This window comes from Symphodus melops (assembly GCF_947650265.1).
Source record: "Symphodus melops genome assembly, chromosome: 1".
Taxonomy (NCBI): Eukaryota; Metazoa; Chordata; class Actinopteri; order Labriformes; family Labridae; genus Symphodus; species Symphodus melops.
The window spans coordinates 51265210-51283758 of NC_136691.1; the positions used below are offsets into that span (position 1 = coordinate 51265210).

General features: G+C 46.3%; 2 protein-coding genes across 2 annotated transcripts in view; one reads left to right on the forward strand and one right to left on the reverse strand.

Moving 5' to 3' along the window:
- The window catches only part of LOC306837855 (zinc finger SWIM domain-containing protein 6-like), a 42995-nt gene extending 29104 nt beyond the window's left edge, over positions 1–13891 (reverse strand). The window contains exon 1 of the mRNA XM_079365694.1: positions 12813–13891. Within this exon, the coding sequence (XP_079221820.1) occupies positions 12813–13242 (430 nt within the window). The 5' untranslated portion in view covers positions 13243–13891. The remainder of the gene's footprint in view (positions 1–12812) is intronic.
- Positions 13892–16367: 2476 nt separating this feature from the next.
- Positions 16368–18549, forward strand: smim15 (small integral membrane protein 15). The gene is made up of 2 exons (XM_079370799.1): positions 16368–16472; positions 17841–18549. The coding sequence occupies exon 2, from the start codon at positions 17873–17875 to the stop codon at positions 18095–18097; it is 225 nt and encodes a 74-aa protein (XP_079226925.1). The 5' UTR covers positions 16368–16472; positions 17841–17872; the 3' UTR covers positions 18098–18549.

The following is an 18549-nucleotide window of genomic DNA, read 5'->3' on the forward strand; positions in this document are numbered from 1 at the left end:
TCCCTGGGCAGCGATCAAACTCGAGCCCCCGGCTTGCCTGGAGATGTGACAAGGCCCACTTCCCCTTTTTTTCGCTTCTGTTCCCCCCCCCCCCATCCTCCCACCCTGGCTGCCAATCATTTGTCGTATGCTTCACACTCTCACACTCACGGGTTTGTGTGCAGAGCGTATGTTGAGCCTGTCTACACACGTTAAAAGGGAAACACACGCAGACAAAGGAGATATATGAGGATACAAAGAGCTCAACTTGGGAGTGTTGAGCCAGAAACAACCAAATGTACAAGTGAAACGTGGCTTGGAGTGGAGCGAGCCGCAGTGAGTTACAGTCTCTAACGTAAGTAGCCAGAGAGAGAAAGATGCCTGGCTAGAGAGGCTGGGTATAGGAGCCAGAGAACTGAACTGCAGCCAACCTGGATAAGGCTGCAGTCCAGCTAAGTTGGGACAACACCAGAGGCTCAGCTACAGCCCGTCGGAGCAGAGAGGGGGGGGGGGGAGCGAGTGAATTAGCAAGAAAAATACAGAGTGAAAAGAAAAATTACAGAAAAGAAAGGAAAAGAGAGGGCAGGTTTGGAGGCATAGCAGAGAGAGAGAGAAGAGTTCGGAGGCCTTTCAGCTCCGAAGTGGGATAGAGGGGGATGGTTGGAGGGAGTCAGGCAGAGCTGCAGCCCAGGCTCAGAGGCAGGGCCAGGGCCGAGCTGGAGCCGCGGAGAGAGGAGCCAGGGCTAGAGGCCAGAGGAGGGAGAGAGAGCGAGAGGGAGGGAGGGATGTGGAGCTGGGGCCAGGGCCAGAGCCAGGGGCCCAGGCTTTAGATTTAGTCAGCTGTTCCTCTGGCCAGCAGCTGGAAGGGAGAGAAAGGGAGGGGAGGTAGCAGGGGAAGGCTGCACAGAGGCTTCAGGGGGAGAGTTTTAGCAGGGAAAGTGAAAGGAGATGGAGAGGAGTAAAAAAAAAAAAAAAAAATGGAGAAAAAAAATAGCAGGGATATGAGAGAGCGAGAGGAAGAGGAGAGAAGGGGGAGAGAGAGTGGTGGTGGAGGTTTGGAAAGAGGACAGTGGAAAAGCCATTAGATTCCTATGAGAGAGAAAACAGCGCTGAGAGCAGACAGACTGACAGAAGGTGGTTAAGGCTCACTGGCTTCACAAACAGTCTTCCCTTCCTCCCCTCTTCGCTGGTCCTCCTTCTCCGTCGTTCCTCCCTTCCCTCCCTCCCTCCCTCCATCTCTCCATCCTCCTCCTCTTCTCCTTCCGTCACTTGTGCGCTATTCTCTGGCTGAGTTCCTCCTCAACCAGTTGTGCTTCGGCAACAGTCCTGCTATTCATTACGCACGACCTGCAGGCGCAACCCTAAACACACACTGAGATCCCAAACAGGTGCCCCCCCCCCCCCCATACACACACACACAGCAGCAAAATAGATCACACATGACTGAAGGGGGGGAAACAGAGAGAGGAGAGAGGTGCTAAAGTGAGAAGAGAAAGCTCCGTGACTGCTAAAGAAGAACTGGAAGAGGAACAACAAGAAAAAGGGAAAGAAAAGAAAACACTGAAAACAAAATATTAAAAAAAAAAACCCCAAGTTTAATCAAAGCAGAGCGCAAGCATTGCTTTGTTTCCATAAAAGTGTTGAAATGAGATTTGGAGCAGGCGATCGAGGAGCAAAGTTTGCCATGGGGCAAGCAGCCACCGCTAGCAAAGCACTTTATGGCCTATTATATTCCATTCAGATGGACCAGGCGTCTGGGATAAAAGCATTAAGTCTGTGCGTTAGTGAGTGACTCAGCACTCAGAGCCTTCACAGGTGGACCCCCTCATAACCACACAATGCATATCAATGAAGTGGACAGCTCTCTGCATGCAGACCACTAACTCCCACGCCGCTGCATCCTTTTTTTTCCCTGATGGTCCGCTGAAGACATCGTTTCCGCCCAAACCTTGAGCACCGTTTTGTTTTTATTTGAAGAACTTAAATGTGGTTTATTCTCCTTTTTACAGCAGGGTTAAACTCAATCCCCCTGCTCTTTATATAGAGACTTCGACGGAGCAGCAAATCAGCAACATTAAAAATAACACTCGCACGTAAACAATAATCCCGATAAATGAATCCTTTTGCACATTTCTTGCATCACTTTTTTATCCGGCTTATCTTCACTTTTAGGGGAAAGTCATTTTGTGCACAATTTGAATACCCAGCATACCTCTTCCTTTCAAACTCAGTTGCTGTTGTGAGCATGGGCAGCCCCCGTCCGCCTCCCGGTGTTGCTCTCTCTCCATCATTCTCTTGTCTCTCTGCAGCTCTTTCTCCACCCATCTGCCCTTTCCCTTTTTTCGTTCTACCTCTACGCCTCTCTCCTCCTCTCCTCTCCTCCCCTCGGTGGTGCTTAATGGCACAGGGACCCAGCATGGAATATAGATCAGTGCGAGATGGATGGGGCACCAGGAGCTCCGGCCAGTCCCGTAGGTCCCAGACCAAAGATTAACTAAATATTAGCTGACAGGAAGAGAGAGAGGCAGGGACACAGCTGCAGCTGCTAGTGCCACTGCCGGCAGAACAAACGACAGAGGTTGTTTTCAACCCCCTTCGCTCTCGGGAGGGACACGCGCGATAAACACACAAGTGATGCAAAAATACACACATGGCATCGGGGCATACATACTGCTGTGCGTGCGTGCGTACGCACATGCTAGCAGAGGCACCCTGGGATAAGAAGGCAACTAATCACATTCTCTCCTCCTCCCCCTCCTCCTGCCCTGCCAAGGCGGATGGCGAGGAGAAAAAAAAGGAATAAATCTTTATTAGGCGATGTGTCCCTGCTTTATCGATCGCTTTGCTCCTTCCCTCCTCCTCCTCGCTCTCCACCCCTCCCCTTCCTCTCCCCTCCTTTTGTTATTTTAGGCGTGTGTCTGCCATCCAGTCCAATTGAGTCAGGCTGTACATCAGAGAGGACCATTACCCATGTCTCCCTTGGCTGGGCTGTCATTGACTGCGAGGGGGGTTGGAGGTAAGGTGATGTAGCCACCCAAGAGGGACAGCTAGCCAGCGTATAGCTAGCCAGACAGCAAAGCAATCAGACAGACAAACAGCCAGATTGTTTGAGCGAGAATGCAGGCAGACAGTCGTCCTCAACAACGCCAGGCTACAGCGACGGTAGATCTGTGCTTCACCTCCACTCAAGTCCTGTTACGAGCACAGCATGGCAAACCTGACCACCAAGTCGAACAACCAGGTAGGCCCTTCTGATCTGACCCAAATAACAGTTTCAACCAGCTAACTAACATTCTCAAAGGGATCTTCACACCACTCCATGTACATGGACCAAGCCAATCCAAACGGCTCTGGTCAATCTCAGTTTATGGACATGTGTACAAACCCACAGGTGTTGGGTTGTGATTCTGGTTTTATAGGAATGGTTTCCATTATCACAGGCCTTGCAGCAAAACAGCCCCATGCAGTAAAGAGCAAACCAGGCAGAGCACATGTGAATGAAATGAAACCCAAGCGCCCATCTTCTACCAATGCCACCATTTAGCTCATACAGGAATATGACTGAGCCATTTATTGATAGGACAGTTGTGACCGAAAATACTAGAAGGATGTCCTGGGATCGGACTTGAACCAGCGACGGCCGTAGTTATTGTAGCGTCTGCAGTGTGGTGTACACGCTTAAACCGCTCAGCTTAACTCAACTTGAGCTTCCCTGTGTCTCTAACTGCTGTTTGAACTGTCAACGATTATCAAAGCACAGAAACAAAGGCATAGTATAAACTGGTCACTCAATAAGAAATACCTGCGCTGGCCACAGAGGCTTCATTGTCATCAGATGATAGCCGATAGGTTCCATAATAGATGTGACATAGTCAATAACTGATGAACAGTGATCAAATGAAAACCAGGTTATGAACTGGAACAGGCAGTGTTCGTGTTTGTTTTCAGACTGGATTGTTTCAGTAGTGCGTGCGTTTAAAACACATGACTCCAGGCTGAGTTAAAAAATTTGATCCTATAACTTGATCTGTGCAATAAAAAGTCAAATTGCCATTGGGCAAAGGGAAATGCTCACTCAGTGCAACAGCTAAATGAATCTCCTATAATAAAAAAAATGTAATGACACCAGATGAATTTCTGAGGCTCGCCAAACCCCTGAAAAGGTTCCAGGAAGGCCCTCAATGACTGGAATACATCGGGGTGAGGCTCATTTTTTAAACTTCAGAGAAAGACACCACAGCAAAAAGGCCGAGTCCTCTTCCTCTCCCTCCACCAGACGCTGGTAAACACAGAGCTTCTAAATGTAGGAACAGTGATAGCCCCTGAGGTCTGGATGCATGAAGGCTAGAAAGCAGGGAGCGAGCTCGCCGGCTAGCCTTCCTTTGGGACTTCAGACACAGGAAACACTATGGAAACATGATGTTTCTAGATAGGAGCAGTGTAAATAAGATATGAGTTTCTATTGCCTGGGCTTGGGAAATGAAACTTTAAAATTGAGATGGGTAAAGAGATCCTATGCGCTTAGAAACACAATGCAGGAATGTACAAAAAAGGAGGAGGTGCACAGGTAAGAAGAAGAAGTAGGGTTGAAAAATAATACATGAGGAAGGTGAAAGGCAGGAATGAAATGAGAAATATGAGCGACTTCATGAAGAAAAAAAACTCGAAGAGCAAACTAAATTCCAAAGCCAGTTGAAAGCCGTCCTCTTCTCCTCGTTCCCATTGAATCTCTATCATTCTCTTTCTTTGTCTCTCAGTCTCTCATGCCTGGAGAGCCTTTCTAGCTCTATTCAGCTCTGCCACAGAGCAGTGAATGCATGTCTCACATGCCACACAGCCACGACATCGCTGAACCAGCCACAGCCAGAGGCACCTCTGGACCTCCTCCTCCTCCTCTGCATAGCTCAAGCAGCACCCGAGCCTGTCCCGGAAAGAGGAGAGCGGGAGGTACTGTAACCCCCCGGCCTTCTGATACCCTGGGTATTGGGCCCGTACTGTGCCCCCTCTCGCACTGACCTCTGCAGAGAAAAAATTGCTTACCGGAACATGAAAAGGATGTTAAATCAAGTAAGAGGTCATTTCCTTTTGGTTGTCTGCTGTTTATTGGAAAACGACAATTAAAGCGAAGGCCTGTCTTTCAAGTAGAGCAATCGACAACTGGAGGGACAATCCAGCTAAATTGACCTTTGACTTAAGTAAATCCCTTGGGGTCAAGTGAAGAGGTCAACACCAAGCCAGCTCAATGCTGGGGGAGGCACCGGTCGATGAGTGAACACCTCTGTCACTGTGTTTCTGTGTGTGCCATCGGGGTCAGCTGCAGGTAAACCCTCATCCCTTGCTGCTGTTTATTCTAAGGCGCCTTGTCAGTAGCACTGCTAAAGCTAGTGTGTGTGTGTGTGTCTTAAAGCATGTGTGCAAGCTAGTGTGTGTGGGTGTGTGTGTGTGTTTGGCAAGAGTGGAAATGGGATAGGGTGGGAACGCTGACAGACGGGAATGTCATCCAGCCTCTTATCATTCACATGCCTCACCTTCATTCAGCCTGACACACACAGCCATAAACACGCTCACAGAGTCATACATGCACACGCTCGTATCCACATACAGATAAAACAGAGCTGAGTGTACCGAGACGTCTATCCTGCACGAGCTGATTGAGGGAAATAAAAGGGAAGCAGCAATTTTTTTTTTTTTTTTTTATTGTTTTATTGGGTCCATGAAGGAAATAAACTTATTTTCATGTAAATGTTGTTTCTAAGCAGCTATGTGTATTTAGGCTGTGTCAAGATTCACTGGCACTGCTAATGTTTAGCACACTCTGCAAACCAGCAGACGATGTGATCCCAGTTTTAGGTGCGTTTAAGAAGTTTCATTTCTGAGTGTTTTCTGAACACATTTACATCGATTTCTGATTGACTTTAGTATGACTTTTTTTTTAAGTATATAAATGATTTAATTCACACACAAAGACAGAAAACAAAGTTGTAGCCTTGAGGCCTATCCAAAGCTGTTTGGCTTCTGGGGAGAACCAGCTGTTGGACCAAACTGCACAGAGAGGCTCTGTTCAGTGGCAACAGTGAGAGCATGTGTAGTCTCGAACACATAGTCTCATAGTTAGTACATCCACAAGTGCACACACAGAGTACATACATTGAACCCTACACTGCAGCAGGCAGAGTCTTGGCCCGCGTTGTGCTTATTTCAGCAGCCCATTGGTGCAAAGAGGAATTCATTAAAAAGGGGAAAAAAAAGTGTGGAGGGGAGCATCTGATAGGAGAACGCTGAGCGCTGCATTCCCCTGTTGTTATTATTGCCAAATCGAAGAGAGAAGGGCGGCTGGTAATAAAAGTCATTAAATGAAATAGAAAAAACAGCTTTTAATAGCGACCTGTCGGTGTGGATTTAGTGGCCTTTCCATTGTCGGCTCTCTCCACTCTCAGGGAAAAGAGAGGGGCACGAGCTGTGAGGAAGGAGCGCTGGATTCCTAGACAGAGTCAGCCAGCCGAGTAGCTGCTGACGCACACCCAGCAGCCACAGTCTGGGAAAGGAGACAAGTCAAGCTGGAACTGGGACGGGCAGACGAAGGGGAGCGCATGCTGGAACTTTATTACTTTAGCTGGTTTATTTTAACAGGCGAGGCATGCTGATCGTGTACATTGAGCGTCTCTTACAAACGAGCCAGAGCTGGGGGATTCTGGAGGGTGGTCTTGAAGCACTTGGTCGTAAGGTTTTGGAGTGTGGCAGAGCTGAAACTGTCACAGTGATTAAAGAGGGGAAGAGAGGACACAACTATGTCTGGGGCCGGGGATGGGACTGGGAGGGAAGCTGGCTCCAGTCAGGACGAGGGACTGGAAAAATGGGCAGACACAGTGAGCTTGAGATGGCAGAGAGACTGGCTAATGGTACGTTTTAGGGGACAGTCTTGGTGGATGTGGAGAGCAGGAGACGGTTATGACTGGGTGTAGTGGATGGAACATGGATGTGGTGGGAATAATCTATCTAGAGGCACATCTGCGTCTGGGACTGGGGTTAGTAAGTTTGGGATGTGACAACCATTGGGACCTTCTGGAAACTTCTGACATTTTGAGAACACGGCAGACCAATGGCCATCCATCACTCTGGGTGCAGAAAACGCCTGTCAAGGTTTATCTTTATGGGCTCAATCTTTGGGGTGGTGGTGGGGGGGGGGGGGGGGGCCACCCAGACTGAAAACTAACTTGGGTTGACTGTCTGTTTGTAATCGAAGGCGGAAATCAAGTGAGTGCTGAAAGTCATTAAGGGTAGAATGAAAGTAATTATCACGTAAACACATTGCAGATTTACGATGACGCTGACTCCAACTTGAGCTTACATTCAAGATACTGTCCATGAATACAGATGTTGTTTAAAAGACATACACCTGGCTGCTTTTATCATACACCTAAAGAATGGTAATATTAGACTCTAATCATACAACGCTCAGTCATGGGAACACAGTCTCATGCAAAGAGAGACTAACCTAATGTGTCTCTGTTACTCAACAGCTGAAATGTATCCTATCTTCTTTCCATTCAGCCAGCAGAATGGGACAAAGGCCTGGAATCTGCTTCTCCCAGTCTCACAGTTAGAGGGAGAAAGCACTTTCCCCAAAGACCCGATGTCTCTTCACATGGTTGTGGTTGCAGCCCCTCTCTCTCTCTCTCTCTCTCTCTCTCTCTTTCCCCCTCGGACAGCCATTTGTTTACACTAGCTCCAGGCTCAGCCATGTTTCCATGACGATACAAGCCCAGGGATAGTCACATGGCTCATGGTAGACCTGAGGCACCAGATTCAGGATCACTGATTCTTCACAGCCTCACCTTGGAACTCAGTTCAGAAACAAATTCGGACTGAAGCGGTTTTCAAACACACACCCCTGAACGCTTTTTCTAGAAAAAAAGTCAGGGAAGCCTTCCCCTGAGATTTTCCCTGCCGGACAGGGCAAGACATGACGTAAAAAAAACACATGGTGGAAATCCAAGATGGCAGACAAAGCGACAGTCAGACACCATAATGAGAAGTTATCTTGCCTTCACATCAACCCTATCTGACTTACCTGACCTTCAATAAGCCCTAACGTGTGATTTTGTGTTCTTGAGAGAAAAAAGGACTTTTTCACGGGTACTTTTCAAAGTCCTGAGTCATATTGTGTCTGCAACCCTTGAGCTTCCTGAGTCACAACTTGAGGCCTCTTTGCAACATGCTGGTTTCACACATAAAGACAGCATGTTTCGGAAGGGTTCTGTCTCTCTCCTTCTTTGGTGGTAGGCATGTGGGCTCAATCTCGACGGGCATTGTAAAAAAAAAAAAAAAAAAAAGATAAAAGGAACTCTCTAACCTAACAGGAAAAATAAAAACCAGATCCACCCACATGAAAAGAAAGCAGCCCACACACAAACAAAAAAAAAAGAAAAGAAGAAGAAGCCCTCATCCACTGTTAAGAAAGAACCCAGCTCAGCCTGATAAGTGTCTCGCAGACAACACACTCATGCAAGATTCACGTTTGGCATCTTAAATTCTGCACCTTTGTGGACAAAATGCTTGAGATGTCAACGTGGATACCAGAGAAGAAGTTTGAAAAGCCTTGTGAATTCTTAGCTCCTCCAAAAAGTGTGTGCGTGTGTTCTTACACAAACATGCCAAGTGTTAAGTCTTAAACATTGCTGCTTTAGTCCCACAAACACCTACCAAGCAGTGAGAGCAAATTCTTTGTTGTTTTATCCGCCCCGTCTTTTTACGGGTGTTGTCCATGAATTTGTGCTGTCGTAATGTTGTAAATTATGTCCGATATTGCCAGTGTTCTGCCTGAATACTAAGCACACGTGTGATTTAAAGCCCATAGAAAATGACACACGGTTCTGCAGCTCCTCTACACACACACACACACACACACCTGAAGCGTGGAGCTGCACATAAGGTTTAGGATTGTCTTTGTTATGATTTTCACCATCTGCAGAACAAAAAAGAAACGAGTAGAAAAGGAAAAAAAGAGGGAGAAAAAGCAGGGAACCACCGGCTTGGTTGTTATTTCAACGTTTCATTGACATCATGATAAAAAGAGAGAGAGAGAGCGAGAGAGAGTAGATGACGCAGAAACCTAATTAAGATTCTCCAGAGCGTGAACAAATTAACCTGAGTTATGAGCATGCAGAAGCACAAGACAGACACATATACACAGACATGCACGCACGCACACACACACACACACACACACACACATATTCGTCCCTGGAATAGGTGAAGCAGGGGAGGGTGACATTCACACTCAAACAGGCATGACTGCCACGGACATTCAGAGATATTCCAGGCGAGGGAAAGGCAAAATATTGCAGGGTATGTGGTCGAGCATCAGCGTGGAAAAAGTGCACCGAAATAGGCTAGATGATGCATAACTACATTAACTATGGTTGGGTTTAAAATGGCCCAAACAAAGCATCCTCATCACTCAGATTTGGGGCAGCAGCCTGATATAATGACATGTAGCTTCATGTGAGAAATTAGCCTAACAAGGAGAGCTGGATAAATTGGCTGTAGCGTGTAGCCTACGCTAATGACATTGCACAGAGCGACATATGCCAGGCATCAGTATGTCACTCCATAGGGACATGGGGCTTACGGTAACAGGATAGTAAGTGTGAGGTGGTGTGTGTGTGTGTGTGTGTGTGTGTGGTGTTTGTGTGTGGGGGGGTTGTTGTTTTTTATATGCTGGCACAAAGCCCTGGAGGCAGACAGGGGAAGGGGTGAGGGGGGTCAACAGGAGGAGGAGCCCGACAGTACATGTCACAAATGAATGAGAGAGAGAGAGAGAGAGAGAGAGAGAGAGAGAGAGAGAGAGAGAGAGAGAGAGAGAGAGAGAGAGAGAGAGAGAGAGAGAGAGAGAGAGAGACGAGGGGGTGAACTTGACCCAGACTGAAGGACTGAAACAGGAAGGAGGGTAATGAAGTGCAAACATGCTTTGTCATGCCATGTTAGAGCCATAGGATTAGAATTCTATAATTAGAGGACGTGGCACCATAATGTTAGCCTTCCTTTCAGCGTGATGAGCCGCCGAGTATAAATTACACAAGGGGGGCAGGGGGACCAGATGCTGTGATAAGGACAGGGAGCTGCGGAAGTTTTCTATACCTGTAAGTAAGGCTCAGTTACAACAACGTGCAGCCTGACTGGCATGATAGAGTACATTGAAAGCCTGCATATTGCACGGTGAGATTAACCGATGCTCCTTTGATCAGCTCATGACGATTTCATTTCTTTGACAGACAGCAGTTGTTGTGGGACTGTTCTCCGGGGCATCATGCATATTTCATTCATTCATTTGCAGGTTTTGATGAATTATTGCACACAGGCTTTTTCTTCCAGGTTGAGGTTAGGTATGTGCTCCCCTACCTGGTCAGCGGCTGACAAATTCATCACCGATTTGACAGGATTGTTATAACACTGCTATACCAAGAGAGGCAATGGCCTGCGAGATAACACTTGCATTCATATATGAATATTTATCTGGAAGGCTGGCACTGGAACAGATGAGCTCGCATGGGAGGAAGAACAAGCCATCCATCTCACTCTCTCCCCTTCTCTGCACTTCATTCTTTACTTTCACACATCCCCTTCTCTTGCAATCACCATTTCAATGCCTCTTTCCTCTTTTGCATTTTCCACCCACTTTCTCCCTCTAGGCTTCCCCTCTTTTCCTTGATATCGCCCGATCTATTGCTCTTCCCCTTAAACGCTGTCCCCCCCTATCCGTTCTCTTCTCCGCAGCACTGATGTATGGAAAGAGATCGAGCAGGGGAAAAGAAGGGAAAAAGCGTGTGATTAATGACTTTGAGAAAAAGATAAATAATCACAGGAGACTGGGGGCTGGTAGTTGGCCTTAGGGGAGTAAATATGGAGAGTTTTATAGCTGCTCACTTGGGAGAAAGAGGGGAGGCAGAGGAGGAGAGGAGAGGAGAGGGGGAGGAGAGGAATACGGCGACAGCAGATCCATTCAAGTATATTAGCTCCCCCCCATACACAATAACCTCAGCATCTATTGCTCTACTGTCTTTCATCATCAACACTGAATCCCATCCCACTGACAGCACACACATGAGAAGCCAAACAAAGCCATGCACGCCTGTGTGCACACACAAACACACCCTGCACTTTTTTTTCTCCCAGTCCAGACCCGCTGTATGCGTTTGATGGGCCAATACATGTGGTGTGTGATGTGGCTGACAGCCCCCTCCCCATGCTGCCCTGCTTTTAAGCCCTCATCCTCCAGTGACTGCCTGTACCCTGGAGTAGATTGCATCTTTTATTTATCATTTTTCTCTTCCTTGCCTTCATCTACCCAAGCTTTAAAAAAAAAAAAAAAAAAAAAAATTCTGGGGCGAAAATTGCAATCAGCATAACATGCGCTTCTCCTGCTGTGTACTCGCCTGTCATCCTCCACTCTCTATGAGCATGCAGGATGAGACTGACAGCCCGTGCAGACGAAGACACACACATGCACGCACAGATGCATGCACAATCCCCCCCTCTGTGTTTATCAAACCCCCACGCATACTCCTCTCTCTTTCTTTCACACACAAAAACACATGTGTCGCCAAAGAAAAATAACCCCGTTACCCTCTTTGTCCCTGTTTCTCACTATTTTCCAAAACACACACACACACACACAAACACACTGATGAAGTGCTCTATTTTACCCCGTGCTGAGTATTTAGCTTCCCAAAGCCTCAGAAAGAGTGAGCACATAAATGAGTCTAATGCTGGGGAATCTGGTAAACAGGCCAGAGAGGGAGGGAGAGCTGCCTGCCTGTCTGCCTGCTCCATGGCTACTATTGTGCACTGCACATTCTCTGAGCCCACAAGAGCTGAAGCCATCTCCACACGGATTCTTTGGAGGGATAGTAAGCCAAGAAGTGAGAGAGGGAGAGAGATAGGGGGGTTAGGGAAGGAGGGAGGGAGGGAGGAGGAAGAAGATCATGCATAAAATCTTGTTTGCAGAATGCATTAAGATTCAGATGAACTGGGGGGGTTAATGGGATTAGAATCCTGAACCGTTTCCAAGGGTGGGGAGTCGGATTGACAGCTGAGTCTATTGCACTGACGATTGCAGTGAAATATTGTGGCTCTGGCAAAGGCAGCCAGCCAGGCAGGGAGGCAAGGGAGGCAGGCAGGGGAGCGAGCAGGCAGGATGGAAGGGGGGTTGCTGAGCCTACAGCACCTCTGTTTACTCCGAGCTTCACCACAAATAATGTAGAAGAGAAATCATCTTTGCCTTTACCAGCTTGCATAAAGCATGGGCTTTCAGTGAATATTGGAGAGGCAACAAAAAAAAAAGCTCCAGCCTGTCTCACAAAGGTGTTTGGCAAACAAAATAGAAGCACTGTGGCTTTAAATCGCGGTCCCTCCCACCCTTTCTAAATATCGTCTATTTAGCCAGCGGTGAAAAGATATAGGGGGCTTTTGTCTGCGTACCAATTGGTGGGGGCATTGAGAGCTGGAAAGACATAAAAATAGGAACAAAGTGCTAAGCTTCCAATTGGGATGGCTCTGGGCAATTCAATGCGCGCAGCTCACTGGGCAAAAACAAGGGAGAAGTGGGCTACTATTACGGGCTTATCTGAAAATAGGCTATTCTCACACAGCTATAGGGGTAGACTGGTGTGGAAATACCCTGCATTGTTTATCATTCACAAGGCTATGGACACACAAGCCCTTTAACAGTCTGGCATGGTTCCACAGTACAAAAGACATACCGTGCGAGTTTGACGCTTTGTGTATCATAGGCTGTTCTGCTCTGTTTTTTGCATCTTTTTTAGTCCACTCACCGACTTGCAATACGTTGTCCACCCAGCCACCCTCCAGCAGAGTGACACCGCGTAGGAAAGGCAGCTGCGTCTCGTCATTATTGTCCCCGCTAGTTCCACTTTCCTCTCCGGCGTTGAAAGAGGAATACATACAGATCTCCTTCTCGCTTCTCGGGAATGACCAATATACGATCCTCCGCTGGACGGGTTCCGGGATCCTCTCGAACCGCTCCTCCACCCTCTGGAACGGCCACTTCTCCGCGACTCTGCGCGCCGCGATGTCGAGCAACGACTCGGGGTTGTGCGTTTTTCCGTTCCCCGATCCTCCCGGAGCGGACCCCGCGCCGCCACACAGGACTCCTCCAGCCCGCTGCCCCTGTCTGCACGCCGGGTTGTAGCCGGGCCTGCAGCAGAGCCGCTTGGCTGGGGGCTGCTGGACTCGCTCGGCCATGTTCGCACCGCTTCCAACCTGAAGCGCAGTTCCTCTCCGATCATATAAACGGGATAAGGAAGAGAAAAGGGCAATCTCGCACCGATTGTTTGCCGTACATGGAGAGACTGCCCTTATTTGGAAAAAGGAGGCGGCGCCTGCGAGTTCCGTGAAGTCCTTTGTGTTGTCAAAGTAACCGGGATGGGCGGGGTTCTGGAACGTAGCCAGCGCACGAGTGGCGCTATAAAAGGAACTGGAGGCGGAATTCCCGAACGTCGGCAAATCCTTTGTGAGGCCGTTCGGGAGCGCGAGGGCGGAGCCCCGGCGGCCGACGGCCTTTGAAGTTTCCTTCTTATTTGAGTTTAAAGGCGGGGACTTAATCCAGGGGCGGACTCGTAGTTTCCCACAGGGGTAAAAGGGGGCAAGAATACTGACTTTTTCTCTTTAGAGCCTGAGCCCCGGGCTCTGGCTTCTTCAATAACAACGTGATGGTTGTTTTCGATTCTTAAAGGACTCTCAAAGACAGAGAGGGCGTGGGAGGAGGAACATAAAGATGTAGAGTTGGACATGCTTGTCCTCTAGTCATCCATCCAGCCATCCATTTTCTACCTCCATAGTCACCAATCAGTCATTTAGCGCATCTTTTATAGTAGGCTACTTGCTTATACATTAGCCCAGGGGTGTCCAAAGTGCGGCCCGGGGGCCATTTGTGGCCCTTGAGTGGATTTTTTTGTGGCCCTTGACTTCAATCGAAGAATCAGAAGATTTTGGCCCCAGGCCTCATCAGATGGCATATTTCATTATTTTTTTCTTTTTCATGTTAGCGACTATTCTTTCCAAAAAATTAGAACACAACAGTTTCCCACTGCAATTAGTTTTTTTTTTTTTATATATATACTTTATTAATCCCGCGAGGGGAAATTCGGTTTTCACTCTGCATTAATGGAGAGGTCTCAGAGTGAGGGGGCTGCCCACAGAGAGCGCCCCAGAGCAGTTTTTGGGGTTCGGTGCCTTGCTCAGGGGCACCTCGGCAGTGCTCAGGAAGTGGACTGGCACCTCTCCAGCTACCAGACCAGTTTCTGGACTTGGTCCGTGCCGGGACTTGAACCGGCGACCCTCCGGTTCCCAACCCAAGTCCCTACAGACTGAGCTACTGCCGCCGTTATTGTGTATTTACATTATTTTTTGAAGAGATCAAAATACAAAAAGTTCCTTCCAAAATGTATTTAAATTAAAAAATAAAAAAAAACCCGTGGCCCGTGAGCGATTCTAACGCGACAATTTTGGCCTGCAAGAAAAAAAGTTTGGAAACCACTGCATTAGCCCTTTCTCTCTCTCTCTCTCCCTCCCTCCCTCTCTCTCTCTTTCTCTTTCTTCCACACATGTAGGCACACAAACAATCTTCATTTTAAAGGGTCACTCCACAGGTTTTTACTCTGCAGTGTATGTTGTCCTCTAAGCCCATATAGCCTGGAGAATGCTTTTTAGTTGGTCTGAGAAAATTATTCATCAAGGTTAGATGTTGAGATATTAAAATAGGCTACTAAAGCTTAAAAAAAGAGTTGCAAGGTTGTAGAAACAAGTGTCTCCAACATCCTTTTTTCGTGTTCTCTGTCGAGCTCTCACCTAAGAGCAACACTTAAATAGTGGAATAACCTTTCAGGGGGCACGTTCTCTGCTCTTTATGCTATTCACTTTCATTGTGTCTATCAACTTGCAAAAAGAAAAGAGAAATCAAGGATGTTCAAAATTCCTCATGGTCTGGCCAGACCATGGTTTTTCTTGTAACCATTAAGACACACACACACACACACACACACACACACACACACACACACACACACACACACACACTATGGAGCTTGTTAACTATAAACTGTGGTGCAGCCATTTTATGGAACTCCTCCCTGTCTGTTGATAATGTTAGTTCCATAGCTGTGCCAGGAAAAGGGGGCCTACTTCTGTGGGAGTAAAATAGTCATCAGGGGTTTAGGGTGCGGCTGTGTAGCAGACCCCCAGGGTTATTCCCGCCTGACATGAAACAGGAGCTAATAATTATAGTATAGCAGAACTGCCACCAGATTGTGAATATTTTTCTAAATTGTCTATAAAACTTAGCCAAAACTATGCTGATAAACCATTGTGTGTTTGCAATGTGTCTGCATGTGTTCCCATGCAGCTGCGCCTCTCCGTCCTCTGTGAGTAACTCTAAAAGGCTGGCCTTTGAACTGCTCTGAAAGTGATCCATGCCGTATGGACGGAGCAGATGTGGCCTAACCTGATTTGGTTTCAATACTTCCCCACAGGAAGTTCACAAAGCCAGCAGGTCCTCTTTTGTCATCTTTCTCAGAGGGCCATTTTAAACACAGTTATTGCCCTGTTTGTGTAATGCTTTAGACACAGAAGTTGTGCACATAATCCGAAGTTTCTGCAATGTCATCTGATTCTATTTAGTGACAGAGTGGACTGTGTTGTGTATTTCCAAGAGTTTTGTGTGTGGTCAATCCATATCCAGTATTTCAGGCTACTTATAAATGATCCAGCAGACTTGTTTTAAAATATGTATATTCATTGAGAATAATAAATTCGCTCTGTGATGAAACTTATTTTGAAAAGCTATTTTAATAAATAAAAAATAATAATAATTTAATTACAAAAGTTATCATTTTAAATTCTGCAGTTTAAATAAAAACCCAATCTTTCATTCTTTCCCTATCCTCCAACCACCCCATGTACCTTTTTTTTTACATTATGCCACACGTTCATAATCAAAGCCCTCCCATTTATTTTAGAATAACAAAAAGAATACAAACGAAATTTGCAGGATAATTTGCTCTCTTCCCTTGTTCTGCAAAGAAGGGGGGGCTATTAATGAGTATATAACTGCTTATCTAAGTCACAAAATATCTCATGCGGAAAATATCTCATGTGACCCTGAATTCACACTTGGAAAGCGTAAACTAAGTTATATTTTATATTATCAATTCGATTGGTAAACACTTGTAAGACCAGGTGAAAGAAAGCATGAAATTTAAAAAAATGATTCTAAAAAAAACCTGCTTATCTAAATCAATATGTTCGTGGTAACTAAATCCGTTTCAAAGGCAAATGGACTACATTTCCCATGTCTATAAGGAATGCGTCATAGCCAATCACGAGCGAGCAGTAAGTAGATACCACACCAATTACACTTCCTGGAACAGGGAGGAGCTGGAGTTTATCGTGGATATTAAATAAATCCCTGCACTTGTGTGAGTTTTTTTCGTTCTTAACTAATTTTAACACATTTACCTATCATTGAAACATGAATTCCTCATTGTGTCGGATGTATATGCCTTGCTGTGTCGATGTTTAGCTGAGAGTCTGTGGTTCCGTGTAGTTAGGCCGTCATGGATGGGCGGTGTGCCGTTAGCTAGCTCTGCTAACGGGGTTTGGGGGGAATACAAGTGTTTCACCAACAACTTTAACATGCAGATCTTATCAAAGGGACAGACAACGTGCATGTATCTATTGAACCAGCCTTTGCTATCTTAAACTGGACTGTGGCCGCTGTCGATGATTTGTAATGGTTTTATCTCTGTGAGTTGAGCTAACGGATGCTAGCTGCGGAAGAGTTGAGTCAAGGGTCAATAATCAGTTTTACGAGGGACTTCCCCCCCCTTTAGAGCCCTTAACAGGAAACTATTACATGCATTTAATGGCTTGATAAAACCAAACTGATGATTAGATTTGCCATGGTTATTACTCCACTGCGTACCTCGGTGATAACCTGTTGCCATTGGTAACGATGGGTTAATCATGAATGGACACTGATTATGAGTGAATTCACGTTTTTAAACATTACAGATTTATTTTTTATTTTTTACAAGGCCCGTGGTAATAGTTATATAACTACAATCACTAGACGTGTTGTATGTGTGTATGATTAAATCTTGTTACGATGCTTGAGGCGAACAGCTGAAAATGACATTGGAAAGGTCTGGAGGGTAGATAAAAAGAATAACAGCAAACAGATTAAATAGGCATGGACGTAATTGTACACACACACACACACACACACACACACACACACACACACACACACACACACACACACAAAAATGCGTATAAACCATCATGCCACCAGGGGGTCCTTGAGTGTTGGGATTGGCAAATTGTTCTGTTTAGTTAAATAGACTTTATTTATCCAGGGCAGCCCTGTAAAGCGATACTTGAACTTTTCAGGTATGTCATTTATTGATGAGACTTTGAGGTCATATCTGATTTGAAGTCTATACAGCTAGAAGTAATTTTTGGCATCTAATGTCATTTTTAACTTTGCCAGATTCTAATTTTTTTCCAACAGTTCATCAATAAACACATTTCTAGTTTTTGAGACGATAACATAGAGAAGAGAAACCAAGCCTGACATTTTTGGTAAAGTTATTGAGGAAAACATAAAATTATAAATGCAACCATTTTCTAAATTCATTTAATCAAATTATTGATAGATGTTTTTTTTCTCAGCACTTAATAGCTGTCGACAGTTTGACAGGGGACATTTGGTTATTGTTACATCTATTTTATAAGTCCCACAGCTCTGGTCATTCACTGCCTTCTCTCCTTGTACCCTCTCTTAGGGTTTTATCAAGACTCATTGCTGCTGACCAGGATGATTGATGTACGGGCATGGGCAGAGTATGTGGTGGAGTGGGCTGCGAAAGACCCCTACGGTTTCCTAACCACTGTCATACTGGCACTCACACCCCTCTTCATTGCCAGTGCACTGCTGTCCTGGAAGCTCGCCAAGATGATTGAGGCACGCGACCGGGAACAGAAGAAAAAGCAGAAACGTCAGGAAAACATAGCCAAGGCCAAGAGGACCAAGAAAGACTGAGCCCTGTGAGCACAGAATGAGGGCATATAAATAAAACAGGAGAGACCACCATGCTCACAGCCCTCCTTGTTCCAAATAATGACACGGTGCCCTTCTTTGTCCCAGCCCTACTGTCAGCAAAGGGCCACTCTGCATCATGTCTGGGGTGGGAGGGACACTGGCCCCACAGGCCTAACAGTGCTGAGGCAGACAGTGCTGCCTGGAGGAGGCTCGTCCCGATGGGACTATGGTCAGCAAGAGCACAGTGGTCATCTGTATGACGTTTTTGTATCCAGAGCTCTGCGGATAATATGGCACAGCTGTTGCAACACCTTGCATTCCATTGTTAGCATCCATGTTCTGCTGAATTGACCGTGTAATGAGCATACTGGAAATTGATCTAAGTTACTTGCAGATATCCAAAATACTACTTTCTAATAAATAAAGTTTTCATGCTTGATTAGAAAATTCTA

Coding starts and splice junctions, on each gene's coding strand:
- smim15 (XM_079370799.1), top strand. CDS start 17,873: ATGATTGATGTACGGGCATGGGCAGAGTATGTGGTGGAGTGGGCTGCG.